Raw genomic sequence first — 26,240 nt, forward strand, 5'->3', positions numbered from 1 at the left:
ACTGGTAGGGAGGAATAAAAGGCTGGGAGAAAGGAATGAAGGGCTGGGAGGGAGTAATAAAAGGCTGGGAGAAAGGAATGAAAGGAAGGGCTGTGAGGAATAAAGGGCTGGGAGGGAGGAATAAAGGGCTGGGAGGGAGGAATAAAGGGCTGGGAGGGAGGAATAAAGGGCTGGGAGGGAGGAATAAAGGGCTGGGAGGGAGGAATAAAGGGCTGGGAGGGAGGAATAAAGGGCTGGGAGGGAGGAATAAAGGGCTGGGAGGGAGGAATAAAGGGCTGGGAGGGAGGAATAAAGGGCTGGGAGGGAGGAATAAAGGGCTGGGAGGGAGGGATAAAGGGCTGGGAGGGAGGGATAAAGGGTTGGGAGGGATGAATAAAGAAATGGTAGGGATGAATAAAGCAATGGTAGGGATGAATAAAGGGATGGGAGGGAGTAATGAAGCGTTGGGGGGATGAATAAAGGAATAGGAGGGGGGAATAAAGGAATGGGGGGAGAAATTAAGGGCTGGGAGGAAGGAATGAAGAGCTGGAGGGTTAGGAATGAAGGACTTGGAGGAATGGATGAAGTTGAGAGATGAAGGGAAGGGGAAAGCCATATAAAGAGAGAAATCTACTGAAAAGAAATGAAACAGACAGCTACAAGGGGTAAGAAGTACCTGGACACAAGAAACCTCCCACTACAAAGTGAAGAGGTACCCAAAGTAATTTTTTAACCCCCATTCACAACACACATGCCTGGACTGCTTATGGGAGATCAGATGTAGACTGGCACAGCACCTGCCCCTTTGGATCAAAGTGTCGGACGCCGCCGCCCCCATGCTGTACCACATAATATAAATATTATGGGGGGGGGGGCATTTGGGCTGCCTGTGCCGCCACTGGATCTAGCTATACCTATGGCATTGGGCTACTCAGATAAAATGAACAAAGTCTGACACTTCTGCACCACACTGCGCAATAACTTATGCTTGGGTGCGTGCACTGCAGGCGGAGCTACAGCGTGCCAGCTGGCTCCGCCCACCCCTTCATTGATGACTAGTGCAGCACTCACAGATCAACCCACATGTACAGCCATGTAAAATTAAAGGTGGTCACATAACATACAATAAAATGATCTGATTTTACAGCAATCTGATAAAAAAACGATTGGTTGTTCAGAAAAATTGATAGCTTTTCTTTATTTGTGTGAAAAATCGGATTGAATTTCCAGTTTTTTTTCCTATATAAGTTGATCGGGGGATGGTGGATTTTTCTGATCAATGTTTATGAAAATTAAATGGTGTATGGTAGAAAGTCAAATGCTTAATGTATAGCCCCAGGCAATTTTTTTCATAAGTTTCCGATCATTTTTTCATAATTGGGGAAAAATTTAAAACACACCTGTATGTAATTGAACAACACAATCTTTCAGATTTGATCTTTCGATGAGTTTTTTTTTTATGATCGAACTGTATAGAAAACAGCCCCGTGCGTGGCGCAAATCGATGTAAAATAATTCTTTGGTCGATTGGAAAAAGAAAATCGATCAGAAAGTTGGATTTTACGATCGAATATGAACGTAAACCCTTCTTAATTCGGTCCATTATTGGGAACAATCGATAATTACCTTCCGATTAGTTTTGATTGTTCAAATTGCATCGAAAGATTGAATCTGAAGGAAAAATGTTACGGTTACCTTTAAAGAGATTTAAAATATTGTATGGCATGTGGGCCACCTTAAAGGATACCTGAACTGACATGTGACATGAGATAGACATGTGTATGTACAGTGCCTAGCACACAAATAACTATGCTGTGTTCCTTTTTTCTTTCTCTGCCTGAAAGAGTTAAATATCAGGTATGTAAGTGGCTGACTCCGTCCTGACTCAGACAGGAGGTGACTACAGTGTGACCCTCACTGATAAGAGAGTAACCAAGCAGCTCAGGGTGACCCAAACTACTAGGAATGTATAGGGGGATGAAAGGAACCAAAAAGCCCTCCTACTAAAAAAGCAAAGCTTGGTGTAATTGCCTTCTTAAAACAGAAGGAAATTTGCAATAATTCAGTTATAAATGAACATTTGTGGTTACCCACAATGCACACCTACCAAATACGCAAATTATCCCTTTCCACCCTTGTTAAGCCAAGCAAGCATCCAGAACCGCTGGTTTATAAGAAATTCCAACTATAACCATTTCACTGAAGAACTATAAAACACTTTCCTAGCAGAAAATGGCTTCTGAGAGCAAGAAAGAGGTAAAAAAATGGGAATTTCTTATCAGTGAGGGTCACGCTGTCAGGACTGAGTCAGCCACTTACATACCTGATATTTAACTCTTTCAGGCAGAGAAAGAAAAAAAAGAAACACAGCATAGTTATTTGTGTGCTAGGAACTGTACATACACATGTCTATCTCATCATGTCACATGTCAGTTCGGGTATCCTTTAGAGCTTGCTGGGGGAGGGGGGGGTGTACAGGGAGGGACATGGGTGATCTAAAAATGTATTGGAAACGGGTAAAATCAATTGAAAACTGATCAAATCAGGCATGTTAAAAGCATCAAATCTAAAGTTGCCCATTAATGAACCAATTTTCTGAATGATCAACCATCCAATTGTTACAATCTATCGGAAATGATCGCTCGGGCCCACCAATGAAGGGGAAAATGATAAGCAATCCGATCAGACTTAAATAATAATCGTCGTTGATTTCCACCATTAGCTGTATCTGATCGATCATTTGGGAGATAGTACCATAAATCGCCCAGAGAGATTGCTATGTCTGTGGCCTGCTTTATACATCAAACCTGTCACACGAAGCAAGATCAGGCTTTCTATTGCTGGCCGTGTGCCGAAGGAACAGTCCGTAGCCCTGTCAATCATGTTCTTGTGATTTACTTAAAAGCACCTGAAGCAGATCAAGTTGCTGATAGCGGCATTGACCATGCATGCTGCTGCGCGTTCCCACTGGCTAGTGACACCCGAGTCCCTCACACCCCCCCCCTCCCCAGCCTGCCAGGTAATAGCAGATCATCTCTGCCTGTAAACAGTGCATTGTTGTGAGTGACTAAGCAGCTCCTAGGGAACAGCAGAAGCACATATTAGTGACACTAGGACTGGCAGCCCCAGCACAGCCCCTGTGCTGCCAGGGAGACAGCTGATTGGCCAGGCATACAATGAGTGAAGGGAGAGGCTGGGACTGACTGCCATTGGCTTTGCAGCTTCCTGCCCACCTTGGTGGAAAAGCATCATTATCCATCTCACCCTAGCAACCAGGGTGCCCTCAGTGCAGGGAGACGATGCTGGCAGAGAGGGGAGACTGAGGGGCGGAAGCCAGCGGAAGGGAAGCTGCTTTAGTTCTTTCATCCTCATTTATTTTAGATTTTTATGTCATTTTTGCACACTGCACCCTTTTTGTTTTGCATGCCTCTTGTAGCTCTAAAGACCACCTGCAAACATGAGTCACCCATACATGGGGTAAGTGGCTTCCAACTTCTGTGGGGGATGCACGTTCGCTCGCAGAGCACATGATATTTAACCCTCTAGCTGCCTGTCTGGGATATGTGCTACCTGTTGCATGCGATAGACTTGTGTGTCTATGCTGAATACCTGCTGAATTCCCTGAATTTCTATTGTGTAGATGTATCACGCAGCCTCCTACAGAGTGCTCAGAACACCCTGCAGCGGTCCCTGTTGCCAAAGGGGCTTAGGGTCCTTTTACACCATATCAGTTGCTGTCAGTTGTAACTGGAAGGACAACTGATGTGCAGTCCAGTGTCCATGTTTCCCTGCGGCCTGTTTCACATTATATGCTGAAAAACTTAAGCTTTTTCACAATGCACTGCTATAGAGGAAAAGAAACGCATTAAAATGCATTAAGTGTAAAAGGGCCTTTAGGCCTGGTTCACACATGAGTCTGCAGATCATGCCGATCCGGTCCAGTAATGGCCTGTCCTGTCAGTTATGCATCAGTTTTCTATCAATTTTACAGGACTGGACTGGAAATGTACACCATATATGTGTGAACACACCAATAGAAACACATACAAAACTGACAGGACTGGACAGGATATATACAGATTTTTGTGTGAACACAGCAATAGAAACACATGCAAAACTGATACCAACTGTTACAAACTGACAGGGCAGGGCTGGACCCAGCCTTACATTGTGTAGACAGACTTTTACATAATTCAGAGAACTATCCTCAACAATCCCTGTTGGGGCTGACACTCTTCCCCAAGTTGATATTGCGCAGATAAATGACACAGCTTTTTCCAGAGCTTCTGGAACCGTTTGCAACACTTCCTGTTGTCAAAGGAGCTTACGTTCTACCCCACACTCATTCTGTGCAAATTATACTGTCTTTTTCAGAGGACCATTCAATGGCATCATAAGAGCTTACACTTTCCCTGCATTTGTATTCTGCAGGCTTAGTTTGCAGCCTTTTACAGCCTATGCAGAATAATTTCCAACACTTCCTGTTTTCAAAGAAACTTACACTCTATTGTCTCTTCTACTCATATGTGAACAAGGGTCAGATGGCATTTTTTTGGAAGCATGGCCATTATTATTATTACTATTATTATTATTAATATCCGTTTTTTTTAGGGATAGTCAAATAAGCCAGTTGCCTAAACCACAAACTGCTACAAGGGGAGCCATAAAATTGTGCTTGAAACACGTGTAATCTTCTTTTGCAGTTTCAGATGACATGATTGAAGGGAATAGATAGATGAAGTTTGTAGCACAAATTCAAAAAGGAAAATTAGTGGCCGAAAATAGGCTTTTGTAGAATATCAGTAAGATTTCAGATATTCTACTGTTGGGCAGTGGTAATTCCGATAATAAATAGAGTAATAGTAAAATATTGGTAAATGTTATTGGTATGTGTTGATATTTTACTCATGCTAAACCAAACTCTTCTCATACAATAAATAGTGTAGTGGGGGTGTCTCAGCACCTTGCAGGGAAGAAATATAGGAGACAAATACGGGAGCCCGATAGTGTAGTATATTAATATGCAATTGAAAAAAGAAATTTCAATAATTTACTACTCACAAAAGGGGGTTGCAAGGGCAACCAACCGTAGGAAGCAGGTGGAGACCATAAACCCGACTCCACTCGGGGTAGTCCCAGCCGGGACCTGGATGTGGTCGCTCTCCTTGGAAAAGTAGGGACAGGTGTCCACTGTGGGACACCCGCAGGTGGTCTGTCACCACCCCTCAAACACAGATTGTTTGGGGGTATAGCTATGCACAATTAAAGGTAAAGAGGCGCCCTGGTTGAAATAAAAGCATCTAAAAACAGCTTAAAATCGAGGAAATAATATAAGGTGGCTTACCTCAATAACGAAATCCTTGTATATGACAAAAGATTTTTATTTAGCACAGGCAACGCGTTTCGCGGGTCCAAGCCCGCTTCATCAGGCCAATAAAAGTGCCAAATGAACAAGTCGATATGGCAAAGGGAGGCTCTCTTTGCCATATCGACTTGTTCATTTGGCACTTTTATTGGCCTGATGAAGCGGGCTTGGACCCGCGAAACGCGTTGCCTGTGCTAAATAAAAATCTTTTGTCATGTACAAGGATTTCGTTATTGAGGTAAGCCACCTCATATTATTTCCTCGATTTTAAGCTGTTTTTAGATGCTTTTATCTTCTCATACAAGTCTGCCCTCTACTGATGCATATCCTAAAAGCAAACCTGAAGCAATAATAAACTTATAAGACAAATGAACTGTATGTGTAGTGCAGCTAAGAAATAGAACATTAGTAACAAAGAAAGAGTCTCAAATTGTTTTCTAATACTGGAAGAGTAAAAAAAAAAGAAACTTCATTTGTTATCTAAGTAAAAGAGCTTCTCTGAGCTCTTCGACCCTGCTGGGTCAGATACAGTTCTGTTCTCTGAAGCACTTAAAGGGAACCTAAACTGAGAAGGATATGGATTTTTCCTTTTAAAATAATACCAGTTGCCTGACTCTCCTGCTGATCTTGTGTCTCTAATACTTTTAGCCACAGCCCCTGAACAAGCATGCAGATCAGGTGTGAGATCCAGAGACTACTACTGAAAATTGATCAGCAGGAGAGTCAGGCAACTGGTATTGTTTAAAAGGAAACATCCATATCTCTCTCAGTTTAGGTTCCCTTTAAACAGCCAAGAAACTGAGAGACAGCTTGAGATACTGCAGGAAAGTTTAAAGGGCCATTATTTCTGCTTTGTTATGACAGTGTGGTTCCTAAATTGCAAATATTAGAGAAAGGTGCAATGTTAGAAAAAAGCTATACAACTGAAAAAAAAATGAGATGCTTTTCTGTACTACTAATGTTCTATTCATTATCCGTACTACACATACAATTCATTATTTCATACTTTCTTTCACTTCAGGTTTGCTTTAACCAATCCCCCCACTGATGCCTAACCAACCCCTTGGCGCGCACACACGCGCACACACACACACATGCGCACACACACCTCTCTCTCTCTCTCTCTCTCTCTCTCCCTCTCTCCCTCTCTCCCTCTCTCCCTCTCTCCCTCTCCCTCCTAGCCCTAACCGCCCCCAATCATCTTGTTGATGTTTGCTGAGCAGACAGGCAGCCACTATTAGTAAGGGGGGGGGGGGGTTCACATGGACGATTCTGAGAAGGTCCGTTCGCTTACTGGAGTTTTCACAAACACTATGTTTTGATCCAGATTTTTGCCACTGTCTGCCCAGCATTTAGCCGATCCTGGAAATAACATTGCATACAGGATCGTTTACCACCACGTTTCCGTGTCCCCCTGCATGGATGAAAATGTTGCATACCGGGAAGCGCCTCCAAAAGCCAACAAATGCTTTTCTGCAAGCTAGGAAAAAAAAACACTTGGAACGAGAAGCTGGGCTGCTGCTGGCCCCTGGTTCAGACGTCCGTGTGATCTAGCCCTTAACATTACTGTGTTACATTCTGCTTGCACTGATAGCAGAAGGTGAAACAGCAGAGACATCTCATTGGGTACATTATAATTAATAAATACAGCAGCAATGCAATAAAATGCAATGGCAGCTTTCAGAGCAGATAAACTGTACTGTGGGAACTTATTTGTAAATGGACAATAATACGTGAGCACAAAACCAAATATGCAGATAATAAAAAAGTAGTAAAAACGTTATGTCAGAGTTTAATCTCGCTTTAAGGTTGTCTCTTGAACATTTGGTTTAACTTCAGCCTTTTGGAAATTGTTCAATAAAATTCGATTGTTTTTGAGGCTAGACTTGGCCTAAAAATGTGAGTGAGACGAGCATAGAACCTTGGTTGGATCCAGAGGGTGGATCAATGTTTTCACAGAGTACTGAGAAGGGAATACCATGCAGAGAGCTGGCTTTGATTTGTTTATTGATGATATGAAAAGAAGGGCTGCAGTGTGTAATAATTACTGCTCCCTGATTATTAGAGATGGCTCTAACCTCCGATTTTAGGTTCGTGAACCTCGAATGCGAACTTCCATAAAAGTTCGCAAATCGGCAAACTTCGCGAACCGCAATTGACTTTAATGGGCAGGCGAACTTTCAAAACCACAAACACTAATTCTGGCCACAAAAGTGATGGAAAAGATGTTTCAAGGGGTTTAACACCTGTAGGGGGGGGGGGGGGGGGGCATGGCGAATTGGGATACACGCCAAAAGTCCCAGGGAAAATTACAGATTTGACGCACAGCAGGGTTTTAAGGGCAGAAATCACATTGCATTGCTAAATTGGAGGCATAAAGTGCTTTAAAACATCTTGCGTGTGTATACATCAATCAGGTAGTGTAATAAGAGTACTGCTTCACACTGACACACCAAACTCACCGTGTAACGCACTGCAAACAGCTGTTTGTGTAGTGGTGGCCGTGCTGGACTGGTGGTCACGATGGCGAGAGTGCAGGCGATGGCTGTTTTCAAGCCCATATGGTCGGGCTGAGGTAGCTCAATGACAGAACAACAGTGACTGTCCAGCTGATCAAATTTGGTCTGTCCACAATGAAGCAATGACCTTATTATCTTGGGTGTGCCCCCAACACACCGATACAGGTCATTGCTTCATTGTGATACGCAAGCCCCTTTACCGAGGCAAGGTAACTATCACAAAGGGGAATTTACACATGTACATGCCTTTTGTTTTGTTGTTGCAGCCCCAGTGCATCCAGAAAAATTAGGCAGGCATGTACAAGCACCCAAAAAATTATTATTCTTTTTGTTCAGGAATCCACCTGGAGTCCTGGACCCTGTTGGTGGTGGCGGAGAAGGCAGTCAAGTGGCCTGCAGGCAGAGATGCTGTGTGGGGACTGACTTAGTCTTGGAGCAGGCAGGCAGAGACGCTGTGTGTGTGGGGACTGACTTAGTCTTCGGGCAGGCAGTAGCCCTCTGGGATCCATGCCTCATTCATTTTAATAAAGGTGAGGTACTGAACACTGTTTTTGACCTAGGCGACTTCTCTTCTCACTGACAATGCCTCCAGCTGCACTAAAGATCCTTTCTAGGACACTTGAGGCAGGGCAAGCCAGAAGTTGGATGGCAAATTGTGACAGCTCTGGCCACAGGTCAAGCCTGCACACCCAGTAGTCCCAGGGTTCATCGCTGCTCAGACTGTCGATGGTTCTTTCTCTACCATTGTTAAAGAAAGGGTACAGCCGGGGAATCAGGGTTCGACTCTGGTCTGGAGTGGGAGCCTGAGAAACGGCTACCACCACACATCCAAGGAAGGCAGCAGGCATGGCACGCAAGTCCTGACTCGGGTGGGGGGTGGGGGGGGGGTTATGGGGGAGTGAGGAAAAATAACATTACAGGACTCTTTCGAGGCCCTGTATAATGATGAGTACATTTAAAATCCTTTAACGGGAATCTGTTATGGAGGGCAAGTCTGTCTTTCTTTCAACTGTGTGTTCAACTCTCTTTGGTACTTTCTGCACCATGATGACCACGGGTAATGGCTGGGGCATTAGGGTTCACACAGGTGCAGTGAAAAGGTTGCAGTGACTGCTGGTATATCAATGTGCAGTCACACAGGTGCAGTGAAAATGGATGCACTGATTGCTGGTATATAAAACAGCGTGCGGTCACACAGGTGCAGTGAAAGGTATGCAGTGACTGGTATTATAATACAATGTGCAGCAGTCACACTAGGCACTGAATATACTGGGCCTGGCACAGTATAGCAATTAGCAAGGGCCAGCTGCGACAGACAGGGCTGTATATGCAGTGTCAGTGGGCCACTCAAAAAAAAAATCACAAGAACATTAGCTCTCAAAAGAGCTGTTTTGGTGGTGCTTTTCATCAACAAATATCAGCAAGGAGCAAGCTAACAGACCTCCTAACTATCGCTTTTCCTATCTCTTCAATGTCTCTCCCTTCTCTTACTAATACAGCAGCACACAGAGTGAGAAAATGGCCAACGCTGCTGCCTTGTATGAGGGGGGGTCTCCGGGAGGGAGTGCAGCCTGATTGGCTGCCATGTGTCTGCTGACTGTGATGTAGAGGGTCAAAGTTTAGCCCAATAATGAAGTTTAGGGGGCGGGTCGAACTCGCATGAAGTTCACGATTCGACGCAAATGCGAACCGTTCGGGCCATCTCTACTAATTATTACTGTGGAGAGAACAGGGTCGGTTCTCTCATGAGGCAAGGTGAAACATTTGCACCAGGCGCAGAGATTACAGGGGCAGCATGTTTGTACTGTGTTTACACTTACAGCATGCAGTCAGAGTAGGAGGAGAAGGGAGAGGAGAGCAAGGTGAAGAGGTCATCATTGGGGAAAAGCAGCTTGCTGTGCTGTGTGAGGAGTCTGACAGTGAGTGAGGAGGGGGGAGAGCAGCAGTGCTTCATTTGACTTGCACAGCAGAAGGGAGGAGGTGGCACTGCTGTCCTGACCGAGAAGGAATGAAGTGGCTGAGGGTGAGCAGTTTGTTTGACACAGACTCACAGCCAGCCAGTGTGCCATTGTGTTGAGCTGCAGCATGTCATGTGAGAACATTAAATGTAGCAGAGAAAATTTTCGAGTTCTGTGCGATCATTTCAAATGGGGGGGGGTTGTCCTCACAAGTTTGCCTCAGGTAGTAAAAAGTATAGAGCCGGGTCTGGGAGGGAATCAGTCTTGGTCGCACTGAAGCCTATTTGAAGATTGTGTGGCCAGTTATTTTCCAAGGAAAAAAATAAGTTAGCTGCATCTGATTATCTTATGTAATAGAGGACGTTTCGATGTTCTTTACTTTTCTGCGTTTCAATATTTTGTTATTGGGTTTTCAAGGAAAAAGTGTAACAAATACCTAGATGTCAATGAGTACAATCATTTACATTGAAGCTTATAGTCTTTAATCTCTCAACATAATGGACCAAGAGTAAGTATACATGAGATTTGTGGATATTCAGTTATGAATAGTTCTTTACTTTTCCAATGAGTGGAGCAGATCTCTGAGTATTAAAGTGAATGGGAACCGCGTTTTAAAAAAAATGAAGCAAATACTTACCTAAGGAGAGTGAAGGCTCTGGGTCATATAGAGCCTTCCGTCTCCTCTCTCGGTACCCTCTATCCTGTGCTGGCTCCCCCCGATTCAATCCCCCGCCGAAAGGGTATTTGGAAGTCTTCGGGAGCCGTGTCCCCCGAAGACGTGCGGCTCCATACTGCACAGGTGTGAGCGTGCAAGAGAGCATGCTTGCACAGGCGCAGTACACGGCCGCCCTTCTTCAGGAGCACTTAGGAACACATCTGAAGCCTCCTTCGGCCGGGTAAAGCAGTATTTGACTAAATTAGTCAAATACTGCTACCGGGCGAGCCAGCACCGGAACGAGGGGGCCAGGAGAGGAGCGGGAAAGCTCTATAGGACCCAGAGCCTTCCCTCTCCTTGGGTAAGTATCTGTCTCATTTTTTTTAAATGTGGTTCCCATTCACTTTAACTAAAGGTGGCCATCTATCTAGTGATGATGGGCAGATTCCACCAAGAGACAGATCTCTCTCTGATCAAATGTAATCAGAGAGAGATCTGTCAGCTGCGGATGCCCGATATCAGTATGGAATCTCTCGGAAATCGGCCTTGTGACGACGCATATTCAGTGCCTCCGTCACTGCCTCCTAGTGTAAATATGCCCCTCTATGCGTTCATTTATACTTTACCTTTCACTGTCGCCCGCCGTGGTGCCCATTCGTATTCTGCTTCCTCCATTGACACCTCACGCAGCTGGTGTATAGTATGTGGCGTGCGTGTGACGTGCTATACACCAGCAGTGTGTGAGGCGCAAATAGAGTATGCAGAAGATGCATTGGCACCGGCTGGGGGGGGTAACAGTGGACTGGTTAAGTATAAATGCACATACACGGGGGGCACATTTACAATGGGGGGAGCAACGCCGGTGGTTCTATTGCGTACGTTGCTCATCCCGACATCGCATGCCGTTACTGCCATGCCCCCGATCGAGTACGTCAGCCCGAGATTAACCAGCATGCGGCCAATTTCAGTCCGCAATTGGTAGCTTTGTTGCTTGGGCATGATTTTGCAGGCACCAATTATACACCATAATAATAAATGGACCAGATGGTCGATCGGCACACAAGTAATGTATGACTACCTTAAGTACAGGTAATCCCCTTAATTCAAACTACAACCCATCTAATGGATGCTATTATGCAGATCTTAATTAGGTGCCTGGATGAAGGTGTGCTCTGACTCCAAAATGTCCAGATAAACTTGTGTGAACTAAACTGTTTGTCGAATACAGGTGGTGCTAAAAGATAACTCCGCCTCCCTCCCTTGTTTAGGGCATAGTTATGCCAGTGTGACATAGCTGACCTCTATCAACCCTTAAAGGAGTTCTCAAGCAAATAAAAGAAAATAAGTGCTACTTACCCGGGGCTTCCTCCAGCCACAAGCTCCCAGCATGTCCCTCACCGCAGCTCTCCAGCAGCCGTTTGCCGCAGCTCTGTCCCAGTCCCTGGCGATGACATCAGGGCGACCTCCAGGTCGGCCTGTACTGCGCCTGCGCGAGCGGCGCTGTCAATCACTACGTGGGTTGGAGCGGACTGCGCAGGTAACGGCTGAAGGGAGAGCTGCGGCGAGGGACATGCTGGGAGCTTGGGGCTGGAGGAACCCCCCGGTAAGTAGCACTTATTTTCTTTTATTTGCCTGATAACTCCTTTAATCATACTAGTTTTCTCCTCTATCCGTATAAACTCGAATACAAGTCGACCTCATGTATACGTTGTCTCCAATATTCAACCCTCTTAAGCTGGAATTTTTCATTGACTCGACTCAAGTATAAGTCTACCCAGCAAAGGTAATGGCTGCACTTGGGGCTGAGGAGGGGTTAATTACTGCACTGCATACAGTATTGCAGCCATTAACCCCGCCTGTCTCTTAAGTGCAGCCAATACCTCCTTCCAGGCCACCAAGTGTTGCAGTTATTCACTCCCTTTCATGCAGCCTAGTATTTCCCCCCTGCCCCTTTCCTTGTTAATTGTTGTGGCCAGGACTTTCAAACCTGTGTTTTCTTGGCATCTCCTTTCCTCAAAGTGTCACTTACCACAGGGTAAATTGCTGCAAATAGAAATGTCACTATCAGGGCTGTGCAGTTGGAGTCAGGAAAAAATGCACCGACTCCGACTCCTAATGAATTTGTAACTGTAATTAAAATAGAAAATAGGATAAAATGTTCTATTTTTCAGATAATAGTCATCATAAATTATATATACAAAAATGAAATAAACCAATCAAAAATAGTTACTTGTGCTGCTTCAATAAAGCAGTCCCCGTATTTTTAAGGTCAGACATACACATCTGATTGTGACTGTACAGTATATATGATGTGTACACAGGAATCTCTTATATATACTAAATAACATCTATGCTGTAAGAGTAAAGCCTGATGTGTAGCTGTGTCACTAATAGAGATGGTCAATGAGATGGAAATAATTCTGCATTGATGCTGGTTTATGCAAATGTATGCACTCCCTTTGCTGATGAAATGAAATAATTTGATATGTTGTTAAAATTTGGTTTGGTGACTACGAATTAAAGGGTACCTGAGATAGATGAACAAAAGTTTGCTTTCCTAAAACAGAAAGAATTTGCGATAATAATGTACTGATGAGGATCAAACAATCCGAAACAGCCTGTATGCATGTTGGATTATTATGGCTCTGTACTTATTAACAAGCTGACACATCATTGCATTCCAGCGGTTCTGGAGGTGTGTTTAGCTTCTAAGGGTACAATGGTTAATTTGCATATATTCAGCAGTGGTGCCTGGGAGACATCTTGAGCTCACTCCAACCTGAATTATCGCAAATTCTTTCTGTTTTAGGAAAGCAAACTTTTGTTTTTCTTAACATCTTAGTAAGGGGTCTTTTAGGACCATTGTAGTCCCTTACACACCCCAATGAGTTCTGGGTCACCATGAGCTTGCTGGTTAGTCTGTGCCTCTGAGATAGATGAAAAGAGAAGTTTTATACATACCTGGGGCTTCCTCCAGCCCCCTTCAGGCTAATCAGTTCCTCGCTGTCGTCCTCCGCCACCCGGATCTTCTGCTATGAGTCCCGGTAATTCAGCCAGTCAGTGCAGTCCAGCTGTGTGCCGCTTTCACAGCCAGGAGCATTCTGCACCTGCGCAATAGTGCTGCGCAGGTGTAGTACGCTCCCGGCAACGGAGTGTGTGCAAGCGCACTACACCAGACTGGCTCAACTACATGGACTCATAGCAGAAGATCCAGGTGGCGGAGGGGGACAGCGAGGGACTGATTAGCCTGAAGGGGGCTGGAGGAAGCCCCAGGTTTGTATAAAACTTTCATCTGTCTCAGGTTTACTTTAAGTTACACAGTAGTACTATACTCTACATATGCACTCTCCACAGAGCTGCAGGGAATCCACTGAGAATGTTGTGCACATTGAACACAGAGGTGTTGTCTATCACCCATAAACCTGGTTCAGATTGTACATGAAGAATGTGCAATAGAGGAAGAATCTCCTTATTCCCCTGCAGAGTACCTGCACATCACTCTTACATGTACCCACAGTTACATTGCCTAGGGCCTGATAGATGTTCTTTGTTCCTGTCTGTACCTTCTACAAGTACTCTTACCAAGGACTAGTTTTAGGCCTCGTTCACATCTATGCAGCGCAGATGGCCGTGCGCTCGGAACGCAACGTAAACGATTGCACGCCATCTGCGCTGCTACCCGCTGCATTGCTGATCCCATCCATTGACAGTGAATGGGTCAACTCTGCGCTTATGGGCAGAATACATGCAGCAGTACGCAAGCGCCTCATAGCGCATCGTACTGCTGCACTGCGCATTTGATGTGAACGGCAGAAGGGCTGTCTATACCCTTCTGCTATTCTTGCATGTTGTTACTACTAGAGATGGCCAGAACCTCTGATTTTAGGTTCGCGAACTTCTGCGAAAGTTTAATTTGCGCAAACTTTCGCGAACCGCAATAGACTTCAATGGAGAGGTGAACTTTGAAAACTAGAAACACTTATGCTGGCCACAAAAGTGATGGAAAAGATGTTTCAAGGGGTCTAACACCCGGAGGGGGGGGGGGGGGGCTGATGGCGTAGTGGGATAGATGCCAAAAGTCCATGGGGAAAAATCTGGATTTGACGCAAAGCAGCGTTTTAAGGGCAGAAATCCCATTGAATGCTAAATTGCAGGCCTAAAGTGCTTTAAAACATCTTGCATGTGTATACATCAATCAGGGAGTGTAATTAGAGTACTGCTTCACACTGGCACACCAAACTCACTGTGTAACGCACTGCAAACAGCTGTTTGTGTAGTGACGGCCATGCTGGACTGGTGCGCACCATGGTGAGAGTGCAGGCTGTGGTGGTTTTCAAGCCCATATGGTCGCCGGGCTGTGGTAGCTCAATGATAGAACAACAGTGACTGTCCAGCTGATCAAATTTGGTCTGTCCACAATGAAGCAACGATTATCTTGGGTATGCCACCCCCACCTGAGACACTCATATAGCCGGCAGTCATTGCTTCATTGTGATACGCAAGCCCCTTCACCGTGGGAGGGTAATGATCACGAAGGGGAATTTGCACATGTACATGCCTCTTGTTGTGTTGTTGCAGCTGCACTGCAGCCAGAAAAATTAATATAGCGGCCACTGCTAGCAGCGGCCTTAAAAATTCAGGAATCTGCCTGGAGTCCTGGACCCTGTTGGTGGTGGCGGAGAAGACAGTCAAGCAGCCTGTGGACAGAGGTGCTGTGTGGGGACTGACTTAGTCTTCGAGCAGGCCTGAGCGGGCTTTGCAGACCAGGCATCCGTGGTCAGATGGACCCTTGACCCAACGCTGTGTGCTAGAGATGTCACCACTTGCCTTTCAACATCACGGTACAATTTAGGTATCGCCTTTTTTTTAGAAAAAATTGTGGCCTGGTATCTTCCACTGCGTTGTGTGGCTTTGCTTTTGTGTGCTGCTTTTCCTCAGGTGGTCATCCCATTGCAGTTTGTGCCTTGTAATCATGTGCCTTTGTAAAGGTAGTTGTCCCTACGTGGGCCTTGGTCTTTCCACGGCTCAATTTTTGGTGGCAGAGAGTACAGATGGCATTGCTCTCATCTGAGGCAGACACACAAAAAAATGTCCACACCGCTGAGTCCTGGGGTGATGGCACTTTGGTGGTGGCGGCCGACTGAGTGTTAAGTGGGGTGCCAGAATCAGAGCAGGAGGAGGAAGATATGTCACGCTTCTGTGCGGAAGCTGAGAAAGATGAGGTGTTCTGTGTTAAATAGTCAACTACGTCCTGACAATATTGGGGGTTGATGGCACGTGCCTTCTTCTGAACACTGTACTTTGGTCGAGGGCAGCACGAAATCATGACAGCGCGACCTCGAACAGACCTGCCAGGTGGCCTGCTTCTGCCTTTTTGTTTTGTCCATATTGGGGGGGATGAAGTGAAAGGTATGCACTGACTTGACTAATACAATGTGCAGTCACACAGTTGCAGTTAACAGGTATGCACGGAGTTGTATATCACACTGCATACACTCACGTAGGTAGGTGGGTGCACTGAACACAACAGGTAGGTATATGCAGTGATGGGTATTACAATGTGCACCTGTTACACACAGACAGGTACCGGACAGGCACAGTGGCACTGCGTGCGCACTTGTATGTAGGTGGGTGCACTGTGAACAACAGGTAGGTAGGTATATGCATTGATGGGTATTACAATGTGCACCTGTCACACGCAGACAGGTACCGGACAGGCACAGTGACACTGCGTGCGCTCACGTAGGTAGGTGGGTGCACTGTGAACAACAGGTAGGTAGGTATATGCAGTAATGGGTATTACAATGTGCGCCTGTCACACACACATTTAGTCACTGAATGTGCTAGGCCTGGCAGTGGCACACACAATAGGAATTACCAAGGCTGTCTATGCAATACAAGTGTCAGTGGGACACACACAAAAAAAAATTGGATCACAAGAACAAGATTAGCTCTCAAAAGAGCTGTTGAGGGGTGCTTTTAGTAAGAATCAGCCAGGAGCAAGCTAACAAGCCTACAAGAGTCTAACTAAGCATTCCCTATGAGAGTCTGCAGCAGCTTTCTCTAATTACTGCAGGCACATGAGTGAGTCCAATGCTGACGCTGCCTGCCTTTTACAAGGGGAGGGGGGCTCCAGGAGGGAGTGTAGCCTGATTGGCAACAATGTGCCTGCTGACTGTGATGTAGAGGGTCAAAGTTGACCCTAGTGATGTAATATAGGAAGCGGATCGAACCACCATAAAGTTCGCGTTCGTGGGCGAACATGAACCACCGAAATTCGCCGGGAACAGAGTCCTGACTTGCAGAATTACCCCTCCTATAGAAAGACCGCAGAGCCCTGACCTGCAAAAGTTACCCCTCCTACAGGAAAAGTGTAGAGTCCTGATCTACAGAGTTACCCCTCCTATAGGCAGACTACAGAGTCCTGACCTGCAGAGTTACTCCTCCTGTAGACAGACTGTAGAATCCTGACCTGCATTTTACTACTCCCTTGTTGGGCCACATTTTTAGTAACTGGCTGCTCAGTTTCCCCGCTGTATAAATCTTTGCACTCACTAAAATGCATTTACCATATATTTAGTGGCGGTTCCAGCTTCAAAGATGGGGGAGGCACAAAGAGGGCTGACTTGTTGGATCCATTTGGGTGATCAAAATTGATGTTTATCTGGTGAGCTTTAAATATTTTTTGGTGATAAAATTAAGGCTAATTAGTTCAGCAATGGTAGGAACCAAATGTAAACATCACAAACATAATTCAGAGGCTTTTGAGCAGAGCAGATTGTCCAAATGATGGTGCTATTGTGGAAGACAAGTTACCTACAGATGTACTTGGCTAGTTTGCTGGCATGCTTTAATCATATTCTGAGAATACACGGCTCGATTCTGAGCCATTTAGATGGTTTGATAGATAATTTCCGAAACGTCCGATCTCCCGCCCGATTGTTTCACCGCTCAATTCCGCATTGAACACAATGGAAAAAGATAATAAAAACGAGCGGAAGATAAGAGAATTGCCTGCGGAATCGAGTGGGGAATTGATCGAGAGGTGAAATCGAGCCGTGTATGCCCAGCATTACTTGCTAGCAAGCTGCTCCTGTGTGGACAGATCACAGACAAATGCGTGCATGAAAAAAGAATGCCAGGAAAAAAGTGCGCGGCTGGATAACGAAATGGTGCCAGTGGATAATGAAACCTCAATTAACAAAATTGGTTAACGATAAATACAGTTTTAAAAGAGATGGGAGAAAATATATTAACGTTAAATATCGTAACATAATTCAACAATACAGCTTAACCCAACCCTACTCTCACAAAGAACCCTCCCCTGGTGGTGCCTAAAACGAACCACTCCCCTGGTGTAGCCTAACCCTAACCACCCCCGGGTGGTGCCTAACCCTAACTCCCCCCCCCCCCGGAGTTGCCTAACCCTAACCACCCCCCTGGTGGTGACTAACCCTAACCACCCCCTGGTGGTGCCTAACCCTAACCACCCCCAGCGGTTCCTAACCCTAACCACTCCTGCTGCAGAAACACACTTTTACACATAGAAATAATAATATCTTTGATAACATAAAATCTGTGCATACAAACAAAATGATATAACAAAAACTATAACGTTGCAAGCTTCTAAAACGATAACATACTTCAAAATCTTTAATGTTGTTAACGTTATCTATCGGGTGCACTGTTTTCAGCTTTTTTCACTGTATTAACGATAATTACATCAGAGTCTATGGCAGAGCCCTTTTTGTCCACTGGCCGCCGGTGCCCTTTTTTCCTGCTACCAGACAAAGTGTAAACTTAGCCAAAATATTTTGGGTTTTTTTTTGGATCAGACGCTACCTCATACATTTGCCGCAGGCCTAGCTGATGGAACTAGAACAATAGAATTCAGCTTTCCTGTTGATTTTCGGTTTATGGAAGCCGGGATCAGGAGACTGACATGGAACTTTACACAGGGCTAATTAGATTCCAGAGAGAATGATTGATGACCCGAGAGCTTCAGTTACTGTAATTAAGCTGTCAGGTGATACATCTCTTGCTGCTGGAATGTGAATAGCCTTGTACAAAGTTCCAGTTTTGCCTCTTTCAATTCTGGTGATTGCAGGGAGAGGACTGGAAGGTTGAACTTCAAATCAAGTCTTTGTTGTTGAGCTGAGCCATCACCAAGTTCCCATTGCTGGTGTAGTCACTGCTGGTATGCCCCTGGCATGTGTGTGGTGGGCTGGGGCAAGTCCAATGACAAATTCACTTTTATGTCTTTTTCACACTTTTAGGGCCCGTTTACACTAGGGGTGTTTTCCGCCTTTTTTCAAGCGCTGGCGATTTTCAAAATCGCTTACAAAACGCTTGTGCAATGATTCCCTATGAGAGAGTTCACAGCTGAGCGGTTCGTTTCCGATCCGCTCACCAAAGCAGTGCCTGAACCATTTTTGAGGCATTTTTGCTATAATGGAAGGTATAGGAAAAATGTAAAACCCTCACAAAATCGCTTTGTGCAGCGATTGTGTGAGCATTTTTAAAAATAAATACATTGGCCTCAATTCACTAAGCTTATCTCCTGTCTTTAATAACGTTTCTAGAGTGGTCACCATGGTGATGAGGCATGTCGTATTCAGGAAACATTTTACCTCAGGCAAACCTAAAGTTAACTCTTGTCTTTAAGTTAACTCTTCAATCCTTAAAATAACTCCAGAATTCTAAAGTCAAAGACAGGCTGTTAATTAACTGCGTGTAAAAAAATAACTACAGAGGAGGTAACTTAGGGCTGGTTCAGACGGACGTTTGCAGAGCGTTTACAGCCAGCGTTCAGGGCTTGGTGTTAAACGCTCCCATTCAAGTGAATGGGAGCGTTTGTACCAAGCTTTCAAGCGCGTTTACACAAACGCAGCGTTTGGGTCCCGATTTTCTCTGGCGTTCAAGGAGCCCCTGGAAGCTACATGTAGCTTCCAGGGGAGGTTAACCGCGATGGCTAATGTCCCCCTAGGGGAAGAAAAACGCGACCGCATCCAAACGCACACGAACGCTGCTGAACGCGACGCCAGCAAACGCAACGCCTCCAAACGTCCGTCTGAACCAGCCCTAAAGGAATAAAGAGATAAGATAATTCTCTCACTGTGTGGAGGTAAGTTTTCTCTTAGCCTTATTATCTTCAGCATAATCTTAGTAAATTGAGGCCAATGTATTTATTCTTTTTCGGGTCAAGGATTTCACTTCCTGACTTGCGCCTGGGATTGAATTACAAAACTGCTCTGAAAAAGCGCTTAGAAAATCGCTTTTTACAAAAAACGCAGCGCACAGTGGAGCGCCGGAAGGGGGAAAAAAACAGCGCACAAAAATGCAAAACGCTTGCGTTTTCGTTTTTAGTTGTGAACGTGGCCTAATAGGCTTGCGGCTTCTAAGGTTGAAAACACAAAAACTACTGTGCCTTAAAAATATTCAGCAAACAGTCCTTGGGCAAAAGTCCCTAACACTGCTACTGCCCACTGAGCGGGCCCTAGTGGCTGCAGCTCAAGCGCTTTGGGTCCGCCAGGAGAAAAGTGCAATATAAATGTTATTTATCTTGTCTATATTGTTGCAGCTTTTTCTTTCGATACAGGCTGGCTGGTGAGCTCCATAAAGATGGCAACTAACAATCCAATTTTTAGCTAACAATCGTCGCTATCATATTTGCAATTTACAAACCACACTAAATGTTAAACTATGAAACAGAGCAGAGCTAATTACCCTTTCAACTTGCCTGCAGTAAATCCTTATCTGAAGCTGCCTGTCAATGTTTCTTTGAAGTATAAGTGCCTCAGAAAACAGTAATTTACCCCACTAAATTGGTCAGAGAGCTCAGAGAAGCTCTTTTGCATAGATAACAACTGAAGTTTCTTAACTCTTCCTGTACTGGAAACAATATGAGACTCATATCTGTGCTACTAATGTTCTATTTCTTAGCAGTACTACAGATACAATTCATTATATTATAAGTTTATTTTCACTTCAGATTCCCTCTAATTAGCCAGCTGTTTACAATTTTCATGCATGTTGGTGGGCAGGCAGCTAAAGCAGAGCATGCGGAAGTGTATCCAGCACCTACAGGATCTTCTCAAAAAATTAGCATATTGTGATAAAGTTCATTATTTTCTGTAATGTACTGATAAACATTAGACTTTCATATATTTTAGATTCAAATACACACAACTGAAGTAGTTCAAGCCTTTTATTGTTTTAATATTGATGATTTTGACATACAGCTCATGAAAACCCAAATTTCCTATCTCAAAAAATTAGCATATTTCATCCGACCAATAAAAGAAAAGTGTTTTCAAAACAAAAAAGGCAACCTTCAAATAATTACGTTCAGTTATGCACTCAATACTTGGTTGGGAATCCTTTTGCAGAAATGACTGCTTCAATGCGGCGTGGCATGGAGGCAATCAGACTGCGGCACTGCTCAGGTGTTATGGAGTCCCAGGATGCTTCGATAGCAGCCTTAAGCTCATCCAGAGTGTTGAGTTTTGCATCTCTCAACTTTCTCTTCACAATATCCCTCAGATTCTCTATGGGGTTCAGGTCAGGAAAGTTGGCAGGCCAATTGAGCACAGTAATACCATGATCAGTAAACCATTTACCAGTGGTTTTGGCACTGTGAGCAGGTGCCAGGTCGTGCTGAAAAATGAAATCTTTATCTCCATAAAGCTTTTCATCAGATGGAAGCATGAACCCACTTTTGAACCAGAAACAGCGGCAGAAGCACCTGACCTGGGCTACAGAGAAGCAGCACTGGACTGTTGCTCAGTGGTCCAAAGTACTTTTTTTCGGATGAAAGCAACTTTTGCATGTCATTCGGAAATCAAGGTGCCAGAGTCTGGAGGAAGACTGGGTAGAGGGAAATGCCAAAATGCCTGAAGTCCAGTGTCAAGTACCCACAGTCAGTGATGGTCTGGGGTGCCATGTCAGATGCTGGTGTTGTCCACTGTGTTTTATCAAGGGCAGGGTCAATGCAGCTAGCTATCAGGAGATTTTGGAGCACTTCATGCTTCCATCTGCTAAAAAGCTTTATGGAGATGAAGATTTCATTTTTTTAGCACGACCTGGCACCTGCTCACAGTGCCAAAACCACTGGTAAATGGTTTACTGACCATGGTATTACTGTGCTCAATTGGCCTGCCAACTCTCCTGACCTGAACCCCATAGAGAATCCGTGGGATATTGTGAAGAGAAAGTTGAGAGACGCAAGACCCAACACTCTGGATGAGTTTAAGGCCGCTATCGAAGCATCCTGGGCCTCCATAACACCTGAGCAGTGCCACAGGCTGATTGCCTCCATGCCACGCTGCATTGAAGCAGTCATTTCTGCAAAAGGATTCCTGACCAAGTATTGAGTGCATAACTGAACATAATTATTTGAAGGTTGACTGTTTTTGTTTTAAAAACACTTTTCTTCTATTGGTCGGATGAAATATGCTAATTTTTTGAGATAGGAAATTTGGGTTTTCATGAGCTGTATGCCAAAATCATCAATATTAAAACAATAAAAGGCTTGAACTACTTCAGTTGTGTGTAATGAATCTAAAATATATGAAAGTCTAATGTTTATCAGCACATTACAGAAAATAATGAACTTTATCACAATATGCTAATTTTTTGAGAAGATCCTGTATATGACTACAGGCCAAAGCTAGACTGCATGCTTGCATGTGCTGTCTAAGCCTAATGCAGTGTAGTTTTAATGCCAGTAGCTCCCGAGCACGAGACGCAATAGCACTTCCCCTCCAGCAAAGAGTTCTGTACATTGGTCAGGAGCTGTTTTCATTGGCTCCTGACATCCTGAGTCCTGATCACTGTGAGCCAATCACAGTGATCAGAAAGTAAAAAAGCCTTTGGTCCTTAAAGAGAACCCGAAGCGGGGTTCTAAAAATAAAATACCCATACAGAGGCTGGGTCTGTCTATAGAGCCCAGCCTCTGTTGATATATAGATCGCCGCGCTAAACCCCCCCTGCGCTCTGTAATCCCCCCATAGAACACAGTCGCGCTGCTGACACGCAACTTGTCAGAGCGCGCTGTGTTTACCTCTCCTCTGTCAGTCTCGCCGCTCCCCGCCTCCTGCATCGCTCCAGTCCCCGCCCACGTCCCTTCCCTCGCCGCTGATTGGAGGGGAAGGGACGCGGGCGGGACCGGAGCGATGCAGGAGGCAGGGGAGCAGCCGAGACTGACAGAGGAGAGGTAAACACAGCCGCACAGTGCAGCTGTGAGGTATGGGGTATTGCAGAGTGCAGGGGGGGCTTAGGAGCGATCTGTATTGCAACAGAGGCTGGGCTCTATAGACAGACCCAGCCTCTGTATGGGGATTTAATTCCCAGAACCCCGCCTCGGGTTCTCTTTAACCATTTATGCCATACGGATGTGAGCTTCACATCCGCAGCATTAGCTGCTACAGCCGCAGGGACGCGATAGTCAGGTCCCCTGCAGCTCGGGGGGCTGTGCAGGAGATCGTGCGGGCAAATGCCTGCGATCGCGATGTTGCTAGTAGCAGGGGGGATTGGCTGCAGGACACAGAAGTCCCCTGTGCCAATCCGAACATGTCCGCCGTGTTTATTCTTAAATAGAGCCACTGCGCTTCCTCCCGCCGACGATTTCCAACGCTTCCATTGAAACCTGAGTCACTTCCCTAGTAACAATGTAGCAACACATTGTTTCCTATGCAGGGTACTTGTATGCTACATAGTACTTTGCTCAGCGGGGACATCATGTGGCCAAATAGTAAAATTACATCTACAGACTTTAGGGAATAAAAAAAATAAATATGTATATCAAGAGGGCAATATTATTGTAAATGTATGGGCTAAAAATTAGCGATGTATGTAAAACTGAAAAAAATGTACCTTTATTTCCATATAAAATATTGTCACCATAAATTATACTAGGGATATAATTTTAATGTTGCAATAACCGGGGCAAATGAGCAAATAAAATGTGTGGGTTTTAATTATGGTAGCATGTGGTATTTTAAAACTATAATGGCTGAAAACTGAGAAATAAGGATTTTTTTTCAATTTTTTTATTTAATTATTCCCATTAAAATGCATTTAGAATAAAATAGTTCTTAACATAATGTACCACCCAAAGAAAGACTAATTGGTGGCGGAAAAAAATATAGATAATTTCTTTATGACAAGTAGAGATAAAGTTATTTGGGAATGAAAGGGAGGAGCGCTGAAAGGGGAAAATTCCTCTCGCCCATAAGGTGAAAAATACCTGCGAACTGAAATGGTTAATAGGAAATAAATAGGGCAGCCTCCATAATCTTCTCACTTTAGTTGTCCTAGAAAGGGACCAGAGTCTTTGGTCCAAAATGAGTTGTGGGAAAATATATGACACTGCTGCATAAAGACTACTGCTTGTGGTTGAGGTTGCAGCCACATTTGGGCCCTTTGGGCCAGAGGGCCCTCCCTCATCCTCAGTTTTAGCTCTTTATTGGTCCTGTGCTGATAATATTCACTTCGGTAGATGCTTTGAATAGTAGTAATCATTAACAAAGTGTTTCCCATCCCCTTCTTGCACCTCAGACACTGTAGTTGTCCTTGGCAGGTTTTATGCACAGTATGCTTGCACCGGGGCCCACAGATCCTTAGCTGCGCCACTGCCCCTGCAGTTGCAAGGTATTACGCCACCCCTGCACATCTTCCTACATTCTGCCAGGTATTGGGACATGCCTGTGCGTCGCACAGGTAAAGAGGTTTGTTAGACCCAGATAAGGACCTTATTAGGACAGATCTTCTCACCGCCGTCACGCCGGCTCTCGGGTGTCTTGTGAATATTGATAGGCTTTGTAACACTGTCTTGTGCGATAACTAATGAATAAATAAATGTTCGTAAATGGATCAGAGAGATAATTCAGGGCAGCCTCCAAAAATGTGGTAAGATTATCCATTTAGGCAAATGCCAAACTTTTTTCTGGTCATCCAAAAAAAGTGAATCAGTTTATAACTTGGACTTTATCTGTTTGGAATATCTAATATTACATTTGGATAAGGCTGGTGGGCCAATACTGACCAGCAAGAGGCACTTGAGCTGCAATCTGCAGCCCTGTATCTTAAAGGGACACTTAAGCCAGGAAAAAAAAATGAGTTTTACTCACCTGGGGCTTCTGCCAGCCCCCTGCAGCAGTCCTGTGCCCTCGCAGCCACTCACTCATCCTCTGGTCCCCCGCTGCCAGCTAGTTTCGTTTTTGCCGACAGGCCCGTCAGGACTGGCCATGCGTAGCTTTTTCCGCATTCCCGACTGTAATTAGCGCTATTGCGGACCGCAGCGCGTACAAAAATACGCGTTGCCGCATTACGCACGCATAGATATGCGACAACGCGTATTTTTGTACGCGTTGCGGCCCGCAATAGCGTTAATTACAGTCGGGAATGCGGAAAAGGCTACGCATGGCCAGTCCTGACGGGCCTGTCGGCAAAAACGAAACTAGCTGGCAGCGGGGGACCAGAGGATGAGTGAGTGGCTGCGAGGGCACAAGACTGCTGCAGGGGGCTGGTAGAAGCCCCAGGTGAGTAAAACTCATTTTTTTTCCTGGCTTAAGGTTCACTTTAAAGAGAACCCGAGGCTGATTTTTTACATCTTAATAGGACCCAGAGGCATGTTCTGTGCACAATGACATGCCTCTGTGTCCTTCTGCTGCTGCCGCCAGTCCCCCCTGGGCTCTGCTGTCCCCCCTGATGAATAGCGCCAGGATAGCGACAATCTGCTTGTCGCTAGCCATCTGTTTACCTGCATCTTGTCCATAAGTTTTTCCCGCATTGCCTCCCTGCCTCCTCCATTACATGCCGCTCCCCGCCTCCGCTATCTTCCTCCAATCCGAAGCTAAGTCTCGACCCAGGAAGTACTCTGGGCCAGAGTTGTTTTGGCTGCACAAGCGGGACCTACACAACAGTAGGTCTTTTTAAGTACCTAAATTATAAATTACAGTTTGCTTTAAACCTAATAAGTTTCCAAGATATACAAAATCAAACATGATGAAATGTGATTTTCTCACCCCCAGGGTCCGTATTCCACATATGTTCTTGAAATCCCCGCCCCCAGTGTGAAATTGGGCCCTGGCATTTTTTTTCTTTCCAAACCATACGTGCAAAGGATGATGTCATAACTCCACCCCTCATGTGGTCTAATCTAAGCAGGCAGGCAGACATCTGAAATAAGAATTATAGCAAACAGACAGGATAAGACAGGCTACAGCAGTTTTTCGGTGTCTTATCTCTCTACACACTGTGAAAAGAGAAGTAATTTGATCCAGGCAGGCAGAGAGCAGGGGAGGGACAAAAACAGGCTGGAGGGGGAGACACATGCTGAGGGTGTACTTTAGAAATAAGGATGTGCTACTACAGATATAGATGAAAGTCTGTTCTATCCACTATGATGTACCAGATGTAAACTTTATATGTTCATCTAACTATACAGAGTGCATAGACTACATATTTATATTGCCATTCAGATATTTTTTTAGCTGGAGGTGCTCTTTAATGTTTTGGTTGATCGGTGTATTTGTTCTCTAGATGATATGTGGCACAGAGCGCATTGGGAGTGGTTATTATAAAGTTGTTTTCTTTTATATAGCTGAGTGATTTGCAGGGACATTAGCTGCGCTGCGTAGTTTAAAGGAAGATTATTTTCACAATGTACCTATCGTAGTTTGCAGAGAGGATGTGACCTCATCATGGCCTTAACCATTTAGTGGCATCCTAACGCATTAATACGTCATGCTTTACCCTATTAA

At 44.9% G+C, this 26,240-nt stretch overlaps 1 protein-coding gene across 3 annotated transcripts in view; it reads left to right on the forward strand.

Annotated features, from left to right (window-relative positions):
- The first annotated feature begins 3,069 nt into the window (after nt 1-3,069).
- The window catches only part of ERICH3 (glutamate rich 3), a 154,263-nt gene continuing 131,092 nt past the window's right edge, over nt 3,070-26,240 (forward strand). For 2 of the 3 annotated variants that reach the window (XM_068239214.1, XM_068239215.1), the window contains exon 1: nt 3,074-3,456. In XM_068239214.1, coding sequence (XP_068095315.1) covers nt 3,437-3,456 — 20 coding nt within the window. In that variant the 5' untranslated portion in view covers nt 3,074-3,436. Of the gene's footprint in view, nt 3,457-26,240 lie in introns of all 3 variants that reach the window. The other variant, XM_068239213.1, reaches the window with a different exon arrangement.

The sequence above is a fragment of the Hyperolius riggenbachi genome, chromosome 6, assembly GCF_040937935.1.
Source record: "Hyperolius riggenbachi isolate aHypRig1 chromosome 6, aHypRig1.pri, whole genome shotgun sequence".
NCBI lineage: Eukaryota > Metazoa > Chordata > Amphibia > Anura > Hyperoliidae > Hyperolius > Hyperolius riggenbachi.